General features: G+C 38.9%; 3 protein-coding genes across 3 annotated transcripts in view; 2 read left to right on the top strand and 1 right to left on the bottom strand.

Moving 5' to 3' along the window:
- Positions 1–15491, top strand: part of LOC139951369 (tubulin-specific chaperone cofactor E-like protein) — a 118217-nt gene that overhangs the window by 71333 nt on the left and 31393 nt on the right. The gene's annotated exons all lie outside the window — the stretch shown is intronic.
- On the top strand, positions 427–4946 carry LOC139951466 (potassium channel, subfamily K, member 16-like). The gene is made up of 2 exons (XM_071950375.1): positions 427–649; positions 2677–4946. Exon 2 carries the CDS (start codon positions 2685–2687, stop codon positions 3798–3800), a length of 1116 nt encoding a protein of 371 aa, XP_071806476.1. The 5' UTR covers positions 427–649; positions 2677–2684; the 3' UTR covers positions 3801–4946.
- On the bottom strand, positions 8568–14900 carry LOC139951553 (uncharacterized). Its single transcript, XM_071950494.1, has 5 exons — positions 14779–14900; positions 13756–13809; positions 12629–12832; positions 11954–12135; positions 8568–10261 (listed from the first exon to the last, which is right to left on the bottom strand). Exons 1-5 carry the CDS (start codon positions 14780–14782, stop codon positions 10157–10159), a joined length of 549 nt encoding a protein of 182 aa, XP_071806595.1. The 5' UTR covers positions 14783–14900; the 3' UTR covers positions 8568–10156.

Raw genomic sequence — 15491 nt, forward strand, 5'->3', positions numbered from 1 at the left:
TTGGTACTTTTTGCTGAGGTCCTCATCAACTAATTAAGTTGTTTTTTCAGCTCCACCTCACCGTGTCGCCAACCACCGAAAAATACACTATCTTCGTGACAAGAAAATAATATCGTCTGCTTATCGTGTTGTTGTCCACCATTTTAAAACCATCCACGAATACCTCCGAAGTACGTTTCGCCGCCTAAGGTTGCCAACGTTCGCTAACGGTGGTGGCACGTAACTCGTTCCACTCGAATTTGTTGGCGAACGCGGGAACGTACCCCTGCTTTGACCATGACAACACAGCACCTTTAACTAGCTTGAGTTGTGCACAACTGCACACGCTCGATTTATCGTTCATTGATGCTGCACTACAGTGTCCATTGTCGATATTTACCCCTGGTCATGGATATATATAGGTCGTCTTGATTGCTGAGTCGCTGGAGAGATATTCATTGGGAACTTCATTTTTATGAGCGCCAATGTTCCAACAAGGAGCTTCATGAACGTGCAGTCAAACTCTGTTATTAGGACTGTGTCATAACGTTTACATTATGAGATCATTGAGGTGTACATGTGAAGGTCGCTGACTTATGCTTGGGGTTGGTGAGCAGACTGTTGGTGAGTACTACACGGGAAACTACCCGATTCCGAGCTTGTGTGCAAGGTAAGGTATACGTTCATCAACAGCAGCATTTAGACTGTGCTCATCCAGTTTAAGAGGGTCGATTTCACAAAAAGTTAGGACTAGTCCTAACTTAGGACTAGTCCTAGAAGATACACAAATAGCATAGATAGTCCTAAATTAGGACGAGTAACTGGTCCTAACTCGAGATAAGACTAGTCCTAACTCTTTGTGAAATCCACCCCTGGACACTTATGGTCAATACTAAAAATTGTGAGCATAAGGACTTACTACGGGCAATGCAAAGCTGTTGATAGTATAAAACATTGTGAGAAACGGCTCCCTCTGAGGTAACGTAGTTTTTGAGAAAAAGGTAAATTCTCACTTCTAAAGAAGACTTCAGTTGAAGCATTTTATTATGCATTTGAAAGCACGTAAATGCAACATGTTTTTCTCTCTCATTATTCTTTTGCAAACTCGATTACCAGTTCAAAGGTTGTTATTTTATACATACTAAAAATAATGTTGGGATACACCACGTGAGAGTACTTGTCTTTGACATTTACCAATTAATGTGTCGAGTGTCTTTATGTTGTCATTTTCTCCTGTAGTTTGTTCTTCTGTCTGTCTTTTTGTTTGTTTCATCTTTGTATTGTTCTTAGCATGTACCTTTAGTGTATGTGTTTAGTTATTTTAAGGCAAGCCGCTAAAAGCTACCTGGTTTATTTTGGGCCTTGCCTCCACTCGCTTTCCTGCTGATGTTATCTCATTCTGTCTGTTATTTGTATGCATTACATTGTAGTTCTGTAATTTGTGGAAATGTGTTAGTGGAAACAATGTTAAGGTCTTTCTTTCAGCTTTGGTCCATGTTGTTCCTTCATAAATCCTGAAAGTCATCTCTACGTGTTCTTTTCTGTCTACCTCCTTTCATTTCCCTGTCCTTGGTTGCTAATCCATTATCTTGTTGTCAATCTGTTGTCATTTCTTCGGGCAGTGTGTCCAGCCCATCTCCATTTAGCTTGTTTTATTGTTCTGATGATATCTCTTAATCCAGTTTTCTTTCGTATTTCTGTGCAATCCTGTATCTTATTAAAATAAGTAGCATTTGCCTCTCCATTGCTCTTCGTGTTGTGCAGAGTTTATGTTGAATCAGTTTTGTTGTTGTCCATGTTTCTACTCTATAAGTAATTGTTGGTAGCACATCATATACTTTTCTCCAACTGCCATTATAGGTATGTTTTTGTCACTTATTCCCCTGTATTGTCCAAAGGAGCCCATTTGCCGTAAAAAAACCCCAAACCTTCCAACATAATATGCACCAAATTGAAATAGTGGTTGTTGTATCTGTTGCATTAAGCAGTCAAGTAACTATATTATTGGTGGTGCAATTGACAGTCGACTTTGTAGCATTTGGCAGAATTTAGAATGGAGGAGCCAAATCACCATTACACTTACGTGCATACTGCATATTTTTAGCAGGGCAAACGCCCTTGCTCAGTCGTAACACAAACAACATACCTGCACAATGCAACAAAATCCCATGTTGTATTTTGGATGTATTTGGCATGGTTCTCAATTCAACGGAATTACATTCAGATGTTTTTTTCAGGGTATGTAAATTTAGATGGATCCTAAGTAATGGGGGTCAAGGTTCCCGGTTGACACTCCATTTTTGCGTTGTCGTTCATTTTAATTTCTTTTTCCAGATATTTGTACTGATAATAATATTAATAGTGACTTCTAATACAGCGCGCATATTCATCACTCGGTGGCGCCCAAGGCGCTTTAACATAAAGTATTTTCCTGCAAGGTTTGTTGGACTACGTTTGAACTGTGATACCCAATCCATAGCACCATGCTGTGCTCAATATACTGCCAATCAAACCAGTAACACCAGGGTGAACACCTTCTATTTGCAATAAGTGACCTGGGTTATTTTACGTGCATTACGCACCACACGGGATCAACGGCTTTACGTCCCATCTGAAGGACGGAACAATGGTTAAGTGTCTTGCTAACGGACACATTGATTTACCATGCTGATCCGTAGTCATTTTGTATCCTTTCAGAAAGCAACATGGACTGGAAGCGCCTACTTCTCCTGATTCTTTCGTTTATCGTGTACCTGGCTATTGGCGGTTTTGTCTTCTCTGCTCTGGAGGGGCCAGAAGAATCAAGTACACGTACTGACATAAGAGGTTATAAGGAGAATACACTGTCGGAATTAGACTGCCTTTCCGATGAGAGACTAGAAGATATGATCGAGCAAATCATAAGAGCGGTTCACGCTGGTTTAGATCCAAGACATAATCTGACAAGCAAGAGTCATTGGGACTTCAGTAGCTCCTTCTTTTTCTCCGGGACAGTGGTGACTACTATTGGTTACGGGAGGCTGTCACCAAGAACACAAGCCGGTCAGAACTTCTGTATTATGTACGCTTTGGTTGGGATCCCGTTTCTCGGGTGGCTGCTCTCCGTTGTAGGTGAATTCTACCGGGAAAGCTTCCGTAGGTTAACCGACAGGCTTGATCATCTTTTGCATGACTACTGCTCTGTGACACAGAGAAAATTCAGACGCTGCATGATGTGGCTTATTGTGGCGTCTATCAGTTACTCCGTGTTGGTCCTTATCCCTGCTGTACTGTTTACCTTATTAGAGGATTGGCCGTACCGGATAGCTCATTACTATTGCTTCATCACACTGACAACCATAGGATTTGGTGACTATGTTGCTACTGCCGATGATACCGAAAATGACCCGCGCGAGGAGTTAGAAATACTTTATGATATCGCTGTTGTCTTTTGGTACATATTTGGTCTCTCGTTTTTCGCTGTTGTAATCAGCACAATTGGGACAAGTCAGCAGAAGGCTGCAGCTAAGATTGAGTCATCTTTAAAGAAGTGTCCGGTTAGGGAGAACACGTATAATTTGAACCATCATAACTTAGGAGATGACGTAGTACAGGTCAAAGTTCAGGGAGGTATTGTTGGACCAATACGTTATCATACACCGGGGCCTGTTCTGAGCAACACAAATCCCGTTGATCGAATCAAAGAAATAACCTCAGAAGTAGAAAAACACGATATTAGAGAATGTAGTCAGGTTGAATCTGAAACAGTGGATATGGCTTCAGCTTCAAATGTGTTGCCAAAGATGTCCAATACTTCATCACATGATGACACAGCGATCTAGCCATAGCTGTAACCGTATCTTTAGCCGTATAGGCCATTTTCGAAACGACTGGATTTGGCTTTGGATTCGGCTCAGGGTAGCTTGGCCCCGCGGTTGTTTTGACAGTGGCGCGTGCTTTGTGTATACGCGCCCAGGGTTTCAGACGAGAGGACGGAGTCTGAAGCCGAATCCAAAGCCGAGGTTTCGAAATGGGCCGTAGTCGCACAGCCTAATAAATAATATTTGAACTGGTACCAGGTCAAATTTTATAAAACTGATGCTTCAAGGGCAGGTTTACGTTTGGTGCTCTCTCTTAAAATACAAGCTGTTGGTAATAGAAGCCTAACAACAGCTTTCGGAAGTAGAAAGCATTATTTGAATGATTCCCCTCTAAGAAATATGACCCAAAATTTGAATTTGAGAAAAGTTAGTAACGCTTCTCAGATTGTGTTATTCGTATTAGGACATCGCTCCGGATTTTTGGCGACATCTTGAAAATGCAACCACACATTAGTTTTATTGTAAACATCTGCATTCATTATTAAATATTAACACAATTATCTAGGGAACTTTATTGGCTTCCGATTAGCCAATTCATTTTTGAACTTGATGACAAGTCGTTAGGCGCCGCCTTTGTTACTAACATACTTTCTGCTTCATGCAACAGTCACAGTGCAATTATACACATGCAACGGTCGTAGGTAGCGCGTGGCAGCTCTAATAATTGCCACTGACTCTCACCATTCTCACACACACATACTGGGATCGAGGATGAGTGTACCGTGAGTGTACCGTCCCCGTGACCACACCGTGACTATTACCGACTTGAATTTAAGACTAATTCACTTGAGGACTGCTCTTCTATAGTTTATAAATGCTTAAAAAACTACTCCTCGACCTAGTTCCACTTTACTGTCACATTACAATCACTAAAAACAGTACTGTCACTAAAAAGCTAGGCCTATGATTTCGAACAATCTTCTTGTCAATAGGGAGTCTGTTACTTCTGCATTTTATAATTGCTTTAATGTGAGTAACCTTGATGGAATAGCGCATTTTAAATGTTAATTTGTATGTTATGGTCTAGCATTTTCTTCAGAACTAACTACACCGGCATTTTTTCACGGATAAACTTCGTTTCAATGCAATGATGGCAATGAATGTTGCTTGATGTCACTTGAATAATTAAAACAGTTTTAATTTTTAAAAAAATTTTGTGCTGGTACATCGTTGAATTGCGAAACCGTATATTGAGGACTGTACGTGGAATTTAACAGCCAATTAACATTGATGGTCGCTGATATTTAAAGGAATTGGACACCTTTGGAAATTGTCAAAAAGGCTAGTATTCTGACTTGGTGTATCCCGACACATGCATTATTAAGCCTGTGAAAATTTGGATTCAGTTATTGGTCGTCGAAGTTGAACTAAAATAATGAAGCAAAACATCCCTTGTTGCACAAAGTGCTTTCAGCTGCCTGAAAAATGCTTCAGACCTGAAGTATTTTATTATTTGACTGAGAAATTACCTCTTTCTCAAACACAGCATTACCTGAGGTAGCCGTCTCTCACAATGTTTGTATACTATCAACAGCTCTCAATTGCTTATTACCAAGTAAATGTTATGCTAATATATTTTGAGTAATTACCAAAAGTTTCCAGTACCTTTAAGTTGTTTTGAGAAGAAATATTACATTAAACTCAAAACAGAATCGATTAAAAATTCGGTTGCAATTATTACCTTGAACTCAAAGTGCAAAATCGATGTCATTAAACAGTCGTTTGTCGTCACGTGATCCGACAGGTGTTTCCAGCCCCATTTAATAGTCATCCATCTTTTGATTGCAACGTCACAGCTCGATTTGTTTGCCAACCAAGGTTTGAAAGAAGCCATAACTGATAAACAAAAACAGCTAGCAATAGTTTGTAGCAAAATAACACAAATATTGAAAAATAGTATTGAACTGAAATTGTTAGAACAAAGCAATCAATAATTGTGGGATATATTTTTTAATTGAAGGTTTGCATAAGTATCAGATTTGGTCACAACATCTGTTTAGCAATATTAATAATTTTTGTTTACTTTCAACTGCTGTGCCAACAAGCACGGTATGTTTATCAACAAAAGAAAGAACTAGAATACGGAGTGCGGATCTATAAACAGCATTTGAACCCAGTTGTTATGAAATGCATATGGTTAGAAAGATGTAAAAGTAAAATAAAATGATCCACACAACTATGTCTCAAAATTGCGTGGTTTTCCTTGTCTTGTACGTCGTCATCTAACACTGCACGCCATTGATGAAGTCAAATTGTGACTCCACAGAAAGGCTGCCCTTGTTAGGTCGCAAAGTAAAAGGAAAATCGCGCAATTTCGAGGCATATTTTTGTGGATCATTACATTCTACTTTGAAAACATCTTTCTAACCATATAATTATGCATTTCATAACAAACGGTTTCAAACGTTTTGATAGACCAACTCGCCCGATCCAAGGTTCCTTTAAGCCCACATTTACACAGGTTTGTTATTTCAGGTGTTATAATTGATCCATATCTCTATGGGTTGATCACACAAGTTATGAACACTGTATGTGACTAATTTATCAGCTACACCAATTCCGTATAAAACATTTAGTTGAATAAAATGCTATCGCATCCCTCAATGGGAAACTGAATTAAAGGCAGTGGACACTATTGGTAATTACTCAAAATAGTTGTTAGCATAAAACCTTACTTGGTAAAGAGAAATGGGGAGAGGTTGATAGTATAAAACATTGTGAGGAACGGCTCCCCCTGAAGTGGAGTAGTTTTCGAGAAAGAAGTAATTTTCCACGAATTTGATTTCGAGACCTCAGATTTAGAATTTGAGGTCTCGAAATCAAGCATCTGAAAGTACACAACTTCGTGTGACAAGGGTGTTTTTTCTTTCTTAGTTATCTCGCAACTCCGACGACCAATCGAGCTCAAATTTTCAGAGGTTTGTTATTTTATGCATACAGCAAGTAAGAAGACTGGTATTTGACAATTACCAATAGTGTCCACTGGCTTTAAGGTTTCAACTCTAGAGGCAAGGGCCCAATTATTTCATAAAGCTATTAATAAAGAAAAATTCTGCTCTGCGAGGTCCTTTGCTATAAGCGAGAAATGAGTGGGGTACCAGTCACACCAATGGTAAATGTACGTTATTATGACTGGTAACTTATTTTTTGCTAAGCCCAAGTTGACTGTTAGCAAGTTTGTGTGCCTTACAGGCTTTTAAGTTCGGCCCTCGGCCCAATTTCATAAAGCTGTTTACCCGGAAGCAGAGTTTTGTGCTTATACTGTAGCAGAAACAAAATGTGTGTAAGTATATTTCACTGTGCTTTTTCAAGTAAGCAGAAGACGTCTAGGTGTGCATGCGCGTTAGCCACGGGTTTGCTTTGTTATGTCACTCGTGTGCTTACCGCGGTGGGCCAGCATGTACCCCCTTGCTTACGGTAAACAGCTTTATTCAATAAAAGTGCTGCAAATGGACTCTCTGTTAGCACAGTACGTATGCTTACATTTTTTATGAAATCGGGCGTGGGTCACTTTAGTTAGCACGAAAGTATTGTAAGTGAAATAGACTGTTTTCAGAAAATGGTCAGAAATAACTATGGCTCCGTGAGTGACAATGACTTGCTGTCAAATTGCTATACTGTGCATGCCATCAACCATGGATCTACATGGTATCAACTGCGCTAAAAACGACGGGCAAACTAAACGTAGAACTGGACTATAATGACCTCATAGTAAGCAATTATTTGCCGGCACACGCATATTGAATATTATAATATGAAACAGGTACATGTATACACAACAAAGGGCAGCGGATGATAAAGGGTTTTAATATCCACTACATTATGGAGACCGAGGATATAATAAAGGGTTAAACACAGGTCTCCAGGGAGAAATGAAAGAACAATTTGTCACCATGGGGATGTTATCAAATGAGTGAGTTAAAGGCACTGTCCACTTGGTGTATCATAACAAATGCATAAAATAACAAACCTGTGACGATTTGAGCTCAATTGGTCATCGGAGTTGCAAGAGAATAACAAGCGAAGAAACGCCCTTGTTGCACACTAGCTGTGTTCTTTCAGATGCCCTAAAAGGCTTCATGCAAGAATTGTTTTTTTGAGTGAGAAATCATCTCTTTCTTATAAACTATATACGTTACTTCTGATGGAGCCTTTCTCATAATGTGTTATACTATAAACAGCTCTACATCTCTCGTTACCAAGTACGTTTTTATGCTAACAAATATTTTGAGTATTACCAAGTGAACAACAAAGCAGCGGAACATACTCAGTAAAAAAAGTGTTCGGCACAATTTTCTGTTGTAGCAGAGGTTTTGAATTTAAAGGAACACGTTGCCTTGGATCGGTCGAGTTGGTCTATAACCGAAATGCATTGAAATCTTGAGCGCCAAAATATCGTACGCCCTCCTCTGAGTTGTCGTAGGTGTGCCATGGCCCTCTATAGACCTTTATCACGCGGTTACCATCTTGGTCATGTTCCCTGTTTCCAATAAAGGTAACGAATGCTAACATTCATTGCGCAAACATGGTACCTGACTATTATTTCGCTTAGCCTCAGTTTGGTTATAATTAGTTGGAATGGAGTAAAATCAAGATGGTCAGATGGCCAAAATCAAGATGGCATACAAACTTTAACCCCCCATGTCCAGATGTCTTCCGATGATGAACACTGAATCAGAGCAAGATAAGCAGTTAAATAAAGCGGTGCAAACTGACTGACAAAGTTGATAATTTTTCACTTTTTTAATTAACGGAATTTATTGATACGCAGATGTTCCCCTTGAAGTTATTTTAGTTACAACTTACTAATAATTAATATTCATAAAACCTAATAAATATGCAGATACTATTTATAACTATTTAGCATTTAGTAATTAACAGAAAAAAGCTCTGGACCAGCAACGAACTCTAACAAGGCTTCCCGATCTTACTTAAAAAATATCAGGGCCGAGTTTCACAGACCAACTTAAACAGAAATTTGCCTAACACCTTTTCTGTCCACCATCTGAGTTAAGCTTCTTCTGACAGCGCCCTCTTTTGGAACATCTTTCTTGGGTGGTATCTTATTCTGGCAAGCGTAGTAACAGCTCGATGAAAATGGCCCACTGTGCGCAAAACCGTTTTGATAAACATGCATCTACAAAAAAAACGACCACATTGATGAAAGATATAACTGTCAATGAAGAGCTATCATTGGCTGAAATGATGCCTAACGCGTACAAACGTGCACGTTTCCAAGATGGCGGCCAATGCAAAATATAGCTCGACACTTAAACGGCTTTCCTCCCAAAGTTGAACGAGAATGACGAGACACCACGTTTTAAAAGTGTTTTTTTAAATGTTTGATACTCTTTACTTTGAAGATAAATAAAGAAAAATAGTATTGCTCATCTTAAGTGCATGGAGTTAAGGATGACCATGTAAAACATGATCGCGTTGTAAGTGCACTACGTATACCAGCATTGTATTTTTGTCAGCACTTCTCTTCCCGAGGTTAGTGACGTCACAAAAAAGCGGCGGCCATTTTGAATCTCACACGTATCACACAGACCAGATACAACATTGACCAACAACTTTTGTCTTTGTTCCTCAAGCTTGTTTATGCCCACAATGTTTAACTAGTCGTCGCATCAAAATAATGGCTTACAAAAATTGCATGGCAAACCAATGTGCTATTCTGTGAGATTCAAAATGGCGTCTACTGAATTCAAAATGAACACACGCAACCTACTATAAAGTGTTTATTATAAAAATACAGACCAGGTTTGCGTTTTCGCGGTCGTAACCATAACTGTTTTGGTTTGCCACTGGTTAATAGGGTTTTAAAATTTGGATTATGGAAAAACGATAAAGAAAGGTCTGCGGTAAACACCAATGATAACATGGTGCCACCGCAAACCTTAATATATTTGCCATTATTTGATATTGGCCATTGACAGAAACAGTTATTGGTTACAGCTACGAAAGCGCACCCGAGAGCAAATTCGATCATGCGCCAATTTTTTCAACCACTAGTCAATGTTCCATGGTAACCTAAGGAACATTGTCCCATGTTAACCTACGCATGAAATACATCCTGGGTACCAGTCAAAATCGCCCAATGGTCGACAATAGACTTTTGTCACGGTGTGGTCATCTTAATTTTACTCCATTCCAACTGGTGCCATGTTTGTCCAATGAATGTTAGCATTCAATATTGTTATGGAAACAGGGAACATGTCCAAGATTGTGACAGCGTGATAAAGGTCTATAGTCAAATTTTGTCCCTTAATCGAACTTGCTCCGAGCGGTTAAACGTAAAGGGCGCCACCAACCGATCAGTTCATCAGAGTGGCTAGTACTGTCGCCAGTATGACTGTGAAAACCACACTATGCCCAAGCTTAGTGGCTGCGTTGCAATTGTTGTCACTGCAGTAACAAACCTAAGTAAAACGAACAAGGAAACAAGTTTATAAATTATCTTTACGTAAAAGCTTGAAACTCTTGAAAATGAAAAAATTCTATGATATCAATGAATCGTTACACTTTGGAGGAATGACTTAATTGGCCATTATGTGGTACCATTTATAGCTAATTACCCAAATTCAAATGATAATTTATAAGATTTTGTGTTTGTTTAGGGAGTGCTGTTTGGTATGGAAGAGTTCCAGGGACATTGAGTAATTTAAGACCAGAGCTATATTATATTGACCCCATGCCCTGACGCGCATGATCGGTGCGCAAATCAAAGTCCAAAAGCAACGCTAGCCTGTTAGGTCCTGGCGACATTTTGGTACAGGTTTGGGGCTACATTTAGATCAGGCTACATTTAGGTCAGGCTACATTTAGGTGCCGCACAGACGTCACATTTTGAAGTCGTTAAACAACACCAGAGATTGGCCTGGTACGGACGGATCTCGCATTCATTTCGCAGTCAAATTATAGTAAATTTTTACATAAGACACCATGTGTATCAAATGATATCGCTGGTTCTGTAAAAAACCCAATACATGCCGGAAAGGCATTAAGGAATTGGTTTATTTTTAAACACAATGCATCACATCTCTACGTTATGTCTAACATGTTCGTTATTAACAACTGTAAACACTCCAACCACCACGTACTACGCACACAACAAACACCTTTATTACAAAAACCTTGGGTCTTAGCTCAATATTTTTCCTTCAAGTTATTTGTGTTTTGATTATTAACAATGCACCGTAATTGCTTCGCTTCCAGCAATCGATTTGCCGGAAGTTCACTGCGCGCCAATTTTACGGACGCGCTATTCCGTTGTTGGTTTATTATTGTTCAGGTCTGACGCTTAAGGCACTGGGCACTTTTGATATTAACTACTGAAAACAAACATAAGCATAAAAACTTAATTTCAAATGACTCCCTATGAGTTTTTGAGAAAAAGGTGATTTCTCACAAAATATTTGAATTAGTACCAAAAGTGTGCAATACTTTAAAGGTATGGACACCATTGGTAATTACTCAATTTAGCATAAAAACTTGCTTGGTAATGAGCAATGGAGAGCTGTTGGTAGTATACAACATTGAGTAGCGGCTCCCTCTGAAATAACGTAGTTTTTGAGAAAGCGGTAATTTCTCACTAAAAAAAATTGAATTGAATAAGAGACCTCAGCTGAATATTCGAATTCAAGGCATCTGAAAGCACACAACTTGGGCGATGAGCAGTTAAAGTCAACATTTTTCAGAGATTTGTTATTTTATGCATACGTCGAGATACCAAGTGAGAATACTGGTCTTTGACAATTACCAATAGTTTCCAGTGTCTTTAAACAGGCATTGAATAGGACCTTTCGACTCGCGCAAAAAGTCATTTAGGGAGTGTACGACCCCGTTTTTTTTTATATGTCCGATGATATCAGGATTCAAATTTTGTTTCAAAAAAATATTCAATAAAATAAATTTACAAAATGTTAACATCATATATGTTATATATTTCTGGTAATGAAACCAAGGATGCCGCATGCGTGATTTTTTACTGTAGCTCGCAAGCCTGAGGAAACTTTCAAACAAGGTTGCAAACAATTTAAATTTATCTTGTAAGTCTGCTGCCACCTAGCGTTCCAAAGTTTCCAATTATATGAACATCAAATTAAACCAACCTCGCCGCTGAACCTGGTCATAGTTCCGAATCCCTCAGATTCCCCGCCTATCAGACTGATGTCATGGGACGCCTTGTCCTGTGCGTCATCTCTGAAGCAAACCTTCTTAGTTATGGATTCATCATAACCCGCAGGCTTGACGAGACAGCGACGGAGAATCGCCTGAACGTTGGTTGTGCCACCTTTGGGGAAAATCGGAAGGAGACAAAACTTTATGAAGAGGAGGTTTAAAACATTCTTCTTTAATTTATGAATTGGCGCGTAAGGAAATGTATCCATTTTTAAAACACTAGGGAGGTCAGTACTGGCATCTCAACACACGTCTCTCGGCTTCTACATGATGCCTCCAAACCTCATTCATTTGTTATTCTCTGCCTTGTAAAATAACCTTGTTTATTGGTTACTTCTTTATAAATTATTGTTATGGCTTTGTACTGTTTTCTAGAAGTTTGAAAAAATGTGAGAATTGAATTGAATTGAATTGAATAGACCTTTACCATGCTGCCTCCATCTTGGTCATGTTCCTCGTATCGAAAAACAATAATGTATGCTAATAATCATTTTGCAAACAGGAACCAGACTATTTTGTTCTTCCAGCCTCGGTATGGTTACATAGATATCAATGGGAAAAATTGAAGATGGCTGCACCATGATAAGGGTATATAGGCTACTTACTGCCTGGAACATCAAATGTGTATGTCCCGTTGACTTTCCCACACACGTATTCTTTGTCATCGTTAGGGCAATGATCTCCAGCGTACACTTGGGTCTTTTTGCTGAAATCTCTGCAATATTGGTTCTTGTAGAAGTTTGGTACATCAGGGGGTGGGGCCGGGGAAAACGCCAGATGTATGCAACTGTAACAATGAATGGCAGAAGCTGGGAAGAAAAGGAAAACATGAGGAAAAAAACTAGACAACATGCGAAACTGAGTGATAAAATTCAGCAAGCAAAACTATAAACCTTTCCGGTGTTGACTAACAAACCGCGCTGATTGGCATAAACGGCCGAGTGTTAGTAAAAACCTTCGATCGTGTTCTTTTAACCAAATTCGTTTTCTGCAAACTTTCAATCAAATAAAATACCTCCCGTGGTTGGTGGCTTTGTTTCCCTTAAAGTCAATACTAATTTGTGATCGTGTGTAACATTTTAACAAACTATGAATATCTGTTTTAGTTTTGCTTTTATGGCTTTGTATAGTTTTCCAACCTCTGGAAAAACTCGAGCTGTGACATTGCAATAGAAAGGTCTATATATAGATCCGTTATTGGCCTCCATATTTATGTCGAACCATGGAAAAGTAAACGCGTGAACGCACTGCGCATGACCTATAGCTATTTTTCATTCATGAAGTCATTGTGCTGCGAAACCGCCATTTTGTGCTTACTGTACACTTTTTAATGTAATGCTGCTAACCGTAAGCACACGAAAAGACAAGCTAAATAACCTTCCGGCGCTTACTGCGCCAAAACTAAAGACGTAACAGTACAAATCCATCGTGAAACGCGCAAGACTGCCTTATACCCCATGCTTAACATCATGTGAACAAAGTTTACAACATTTTTGGTATTACGGTGAGCACGAAAATTTCCTTACCGCTAAGCAGCCCTATGAAAAAGGGTCCAGTACTAGGGGGGGGGGAATGTTTTTGAGCGTGTGACGTCACTTACATGAGGTTTATTGGGTTTTGTATCTCTCCAGCTACCGGAGCTCTGAAAAAGCTACTCCAAACTTTTGGGATATTTATCTCGGGATAGGATTGAGACAAAACATTTTGGATTTAGAGTAATTACTTTACTTACCATCGTGCAGGAAAGCCGCACATAAGCACGTCAGCAAAACAGCCCAAACGCCACCTACGAAGACATTTTAGAAACAAAAATGTCTTAAATGGAGTATTCCTTTTGTTTTGTGAACAGTTCGATTGTTTCAATCCTTTAAAAATGAAGTTGTATGTATTTTAACATCATTTCAAAAAGTGGTTGCGTTTTGAGATTTTGCCAAAACTCCCGGAGCGAATAATAATGCCAAAGCAGGAATGATTATCCCTGAAGAAATATCACAATCTGAGAAGCGTTACAGCAGTAACCTTTCTTTTACTCACATGTTTGGTCGTGCTATTAAGAAATATTTCCTGGTCAATTTAAGAAAAAAGCCATTTTGCACCCATACTCAACTCTGGGCCAAAGAGCTGCTTAAATATACTGATGGACACTAATGGTAATAGTATTGTGTAATTGTCAGTGATCAGTATTCTCAATTGGTCTATCCCAACTCATGCAGGAAACAACAAACTTGTGAAAATGTGGACTTAATTGGTCGTCGAATAGAGGACTTCGAGACCACAGCTGAGGGTGAGAAATTACATCTTTCTCAAAAACTACATAACTTCAGAGGGAGCCATTTCACACATTGTTTTATACTGCCAACAGCTCTCCATTGGTCGTTACTAAATAAGTTTTTGTGCTAAACATTATTTTGAGTAATTATCAATAGTGTCCAGTGCCTTTAAAGTATTGCTCAACCAAAACTTATATACCCCTTTCAAAAGGTACACCACGGCATGGCACGTTTTGGCTGGTAACCTAATTCTAGTAAGCACAATATGTGTTGAGCAGTTCTATGAAATTGGGACCAACTATCTTAAACCGAAACGTCGACATCCCACGAATCATTGATTTCAAAATGGATTCATCTCGCTATAGACACAATAATTTTAAGGGGAAAATTCCTTGCTTGTTTTTCTATCAGCAAATTATTTGAAATGCAAGGGACACACGTTTAAGTTAATAATAGTTTATACAGAATCTTGATAAAATGCTTACCCATTTTCCTCACGTTCAACGTCTAAATTTTGTGTATTTTCCGATGGTCAATATAACCTAAAACTAACAGCTATTAACTATACGCAATTTTAAAATTATTTTTGTTGTTGTCTGAAGCGAACAATGCCTCTCACGAAAAAAACATATCATCACAAATTTATCGAATTGGTTCATATCGATTACATTGACTGGTTCCCTTGAGTGAGATATACGTTACTAATGTACCTGAGTGTGGGGACAGCGAAATGTACCATGAGTGACACGTGCTAGTTTGATAAGTGTGATTCCACTGGTACTTCGCAGCATGGTTGTAGTAGGAATGTATTGTGATCAATAATGGGCGCCAGCGATAATCTTTTGTGATCGGTGTTATTTTGTTTATTGATTATGTTTAGCCTTCGATTAAAGGCTGTTGTTGTTTTATCAAAGAATGTCGTTACAATGATTTGCTTGCTTGTTTCCGATATAAAGGGCGAATGGTCCTGGGAGTCTAATGAAGCTCCTAAATAAAAGGGAGTAGACCCTATTGGATATTACTCAAACTAATTGTTAGCGTAACAATTTACTTGGTAACAACCAATGGAGAGCTGTTGATAGTATAAAACATTGTGAGAGGTGGCTCCCTCTGAAGTAACATAGTTTTTGAGAAAGATGTAATTTCTTTTAAAAAGACTTCATCAAGGCCTAATGCCTTTTATTATGAATCTGTGAAA

The sequence above is a fragment of the Asterias amurensis genome, chromosome 19 (genome assembly GCF_032118995.1).
Source record: "Asterias amurensis chromosome 19, ASM3211899v1".
In the NCBI taxonomy this organism is placed as follows: Eukaryota; Metazoa; Echinodermata; class Asteroidea; order Forcipulatida; family Asteriidae; genus Asterias; species Asterias amurensis.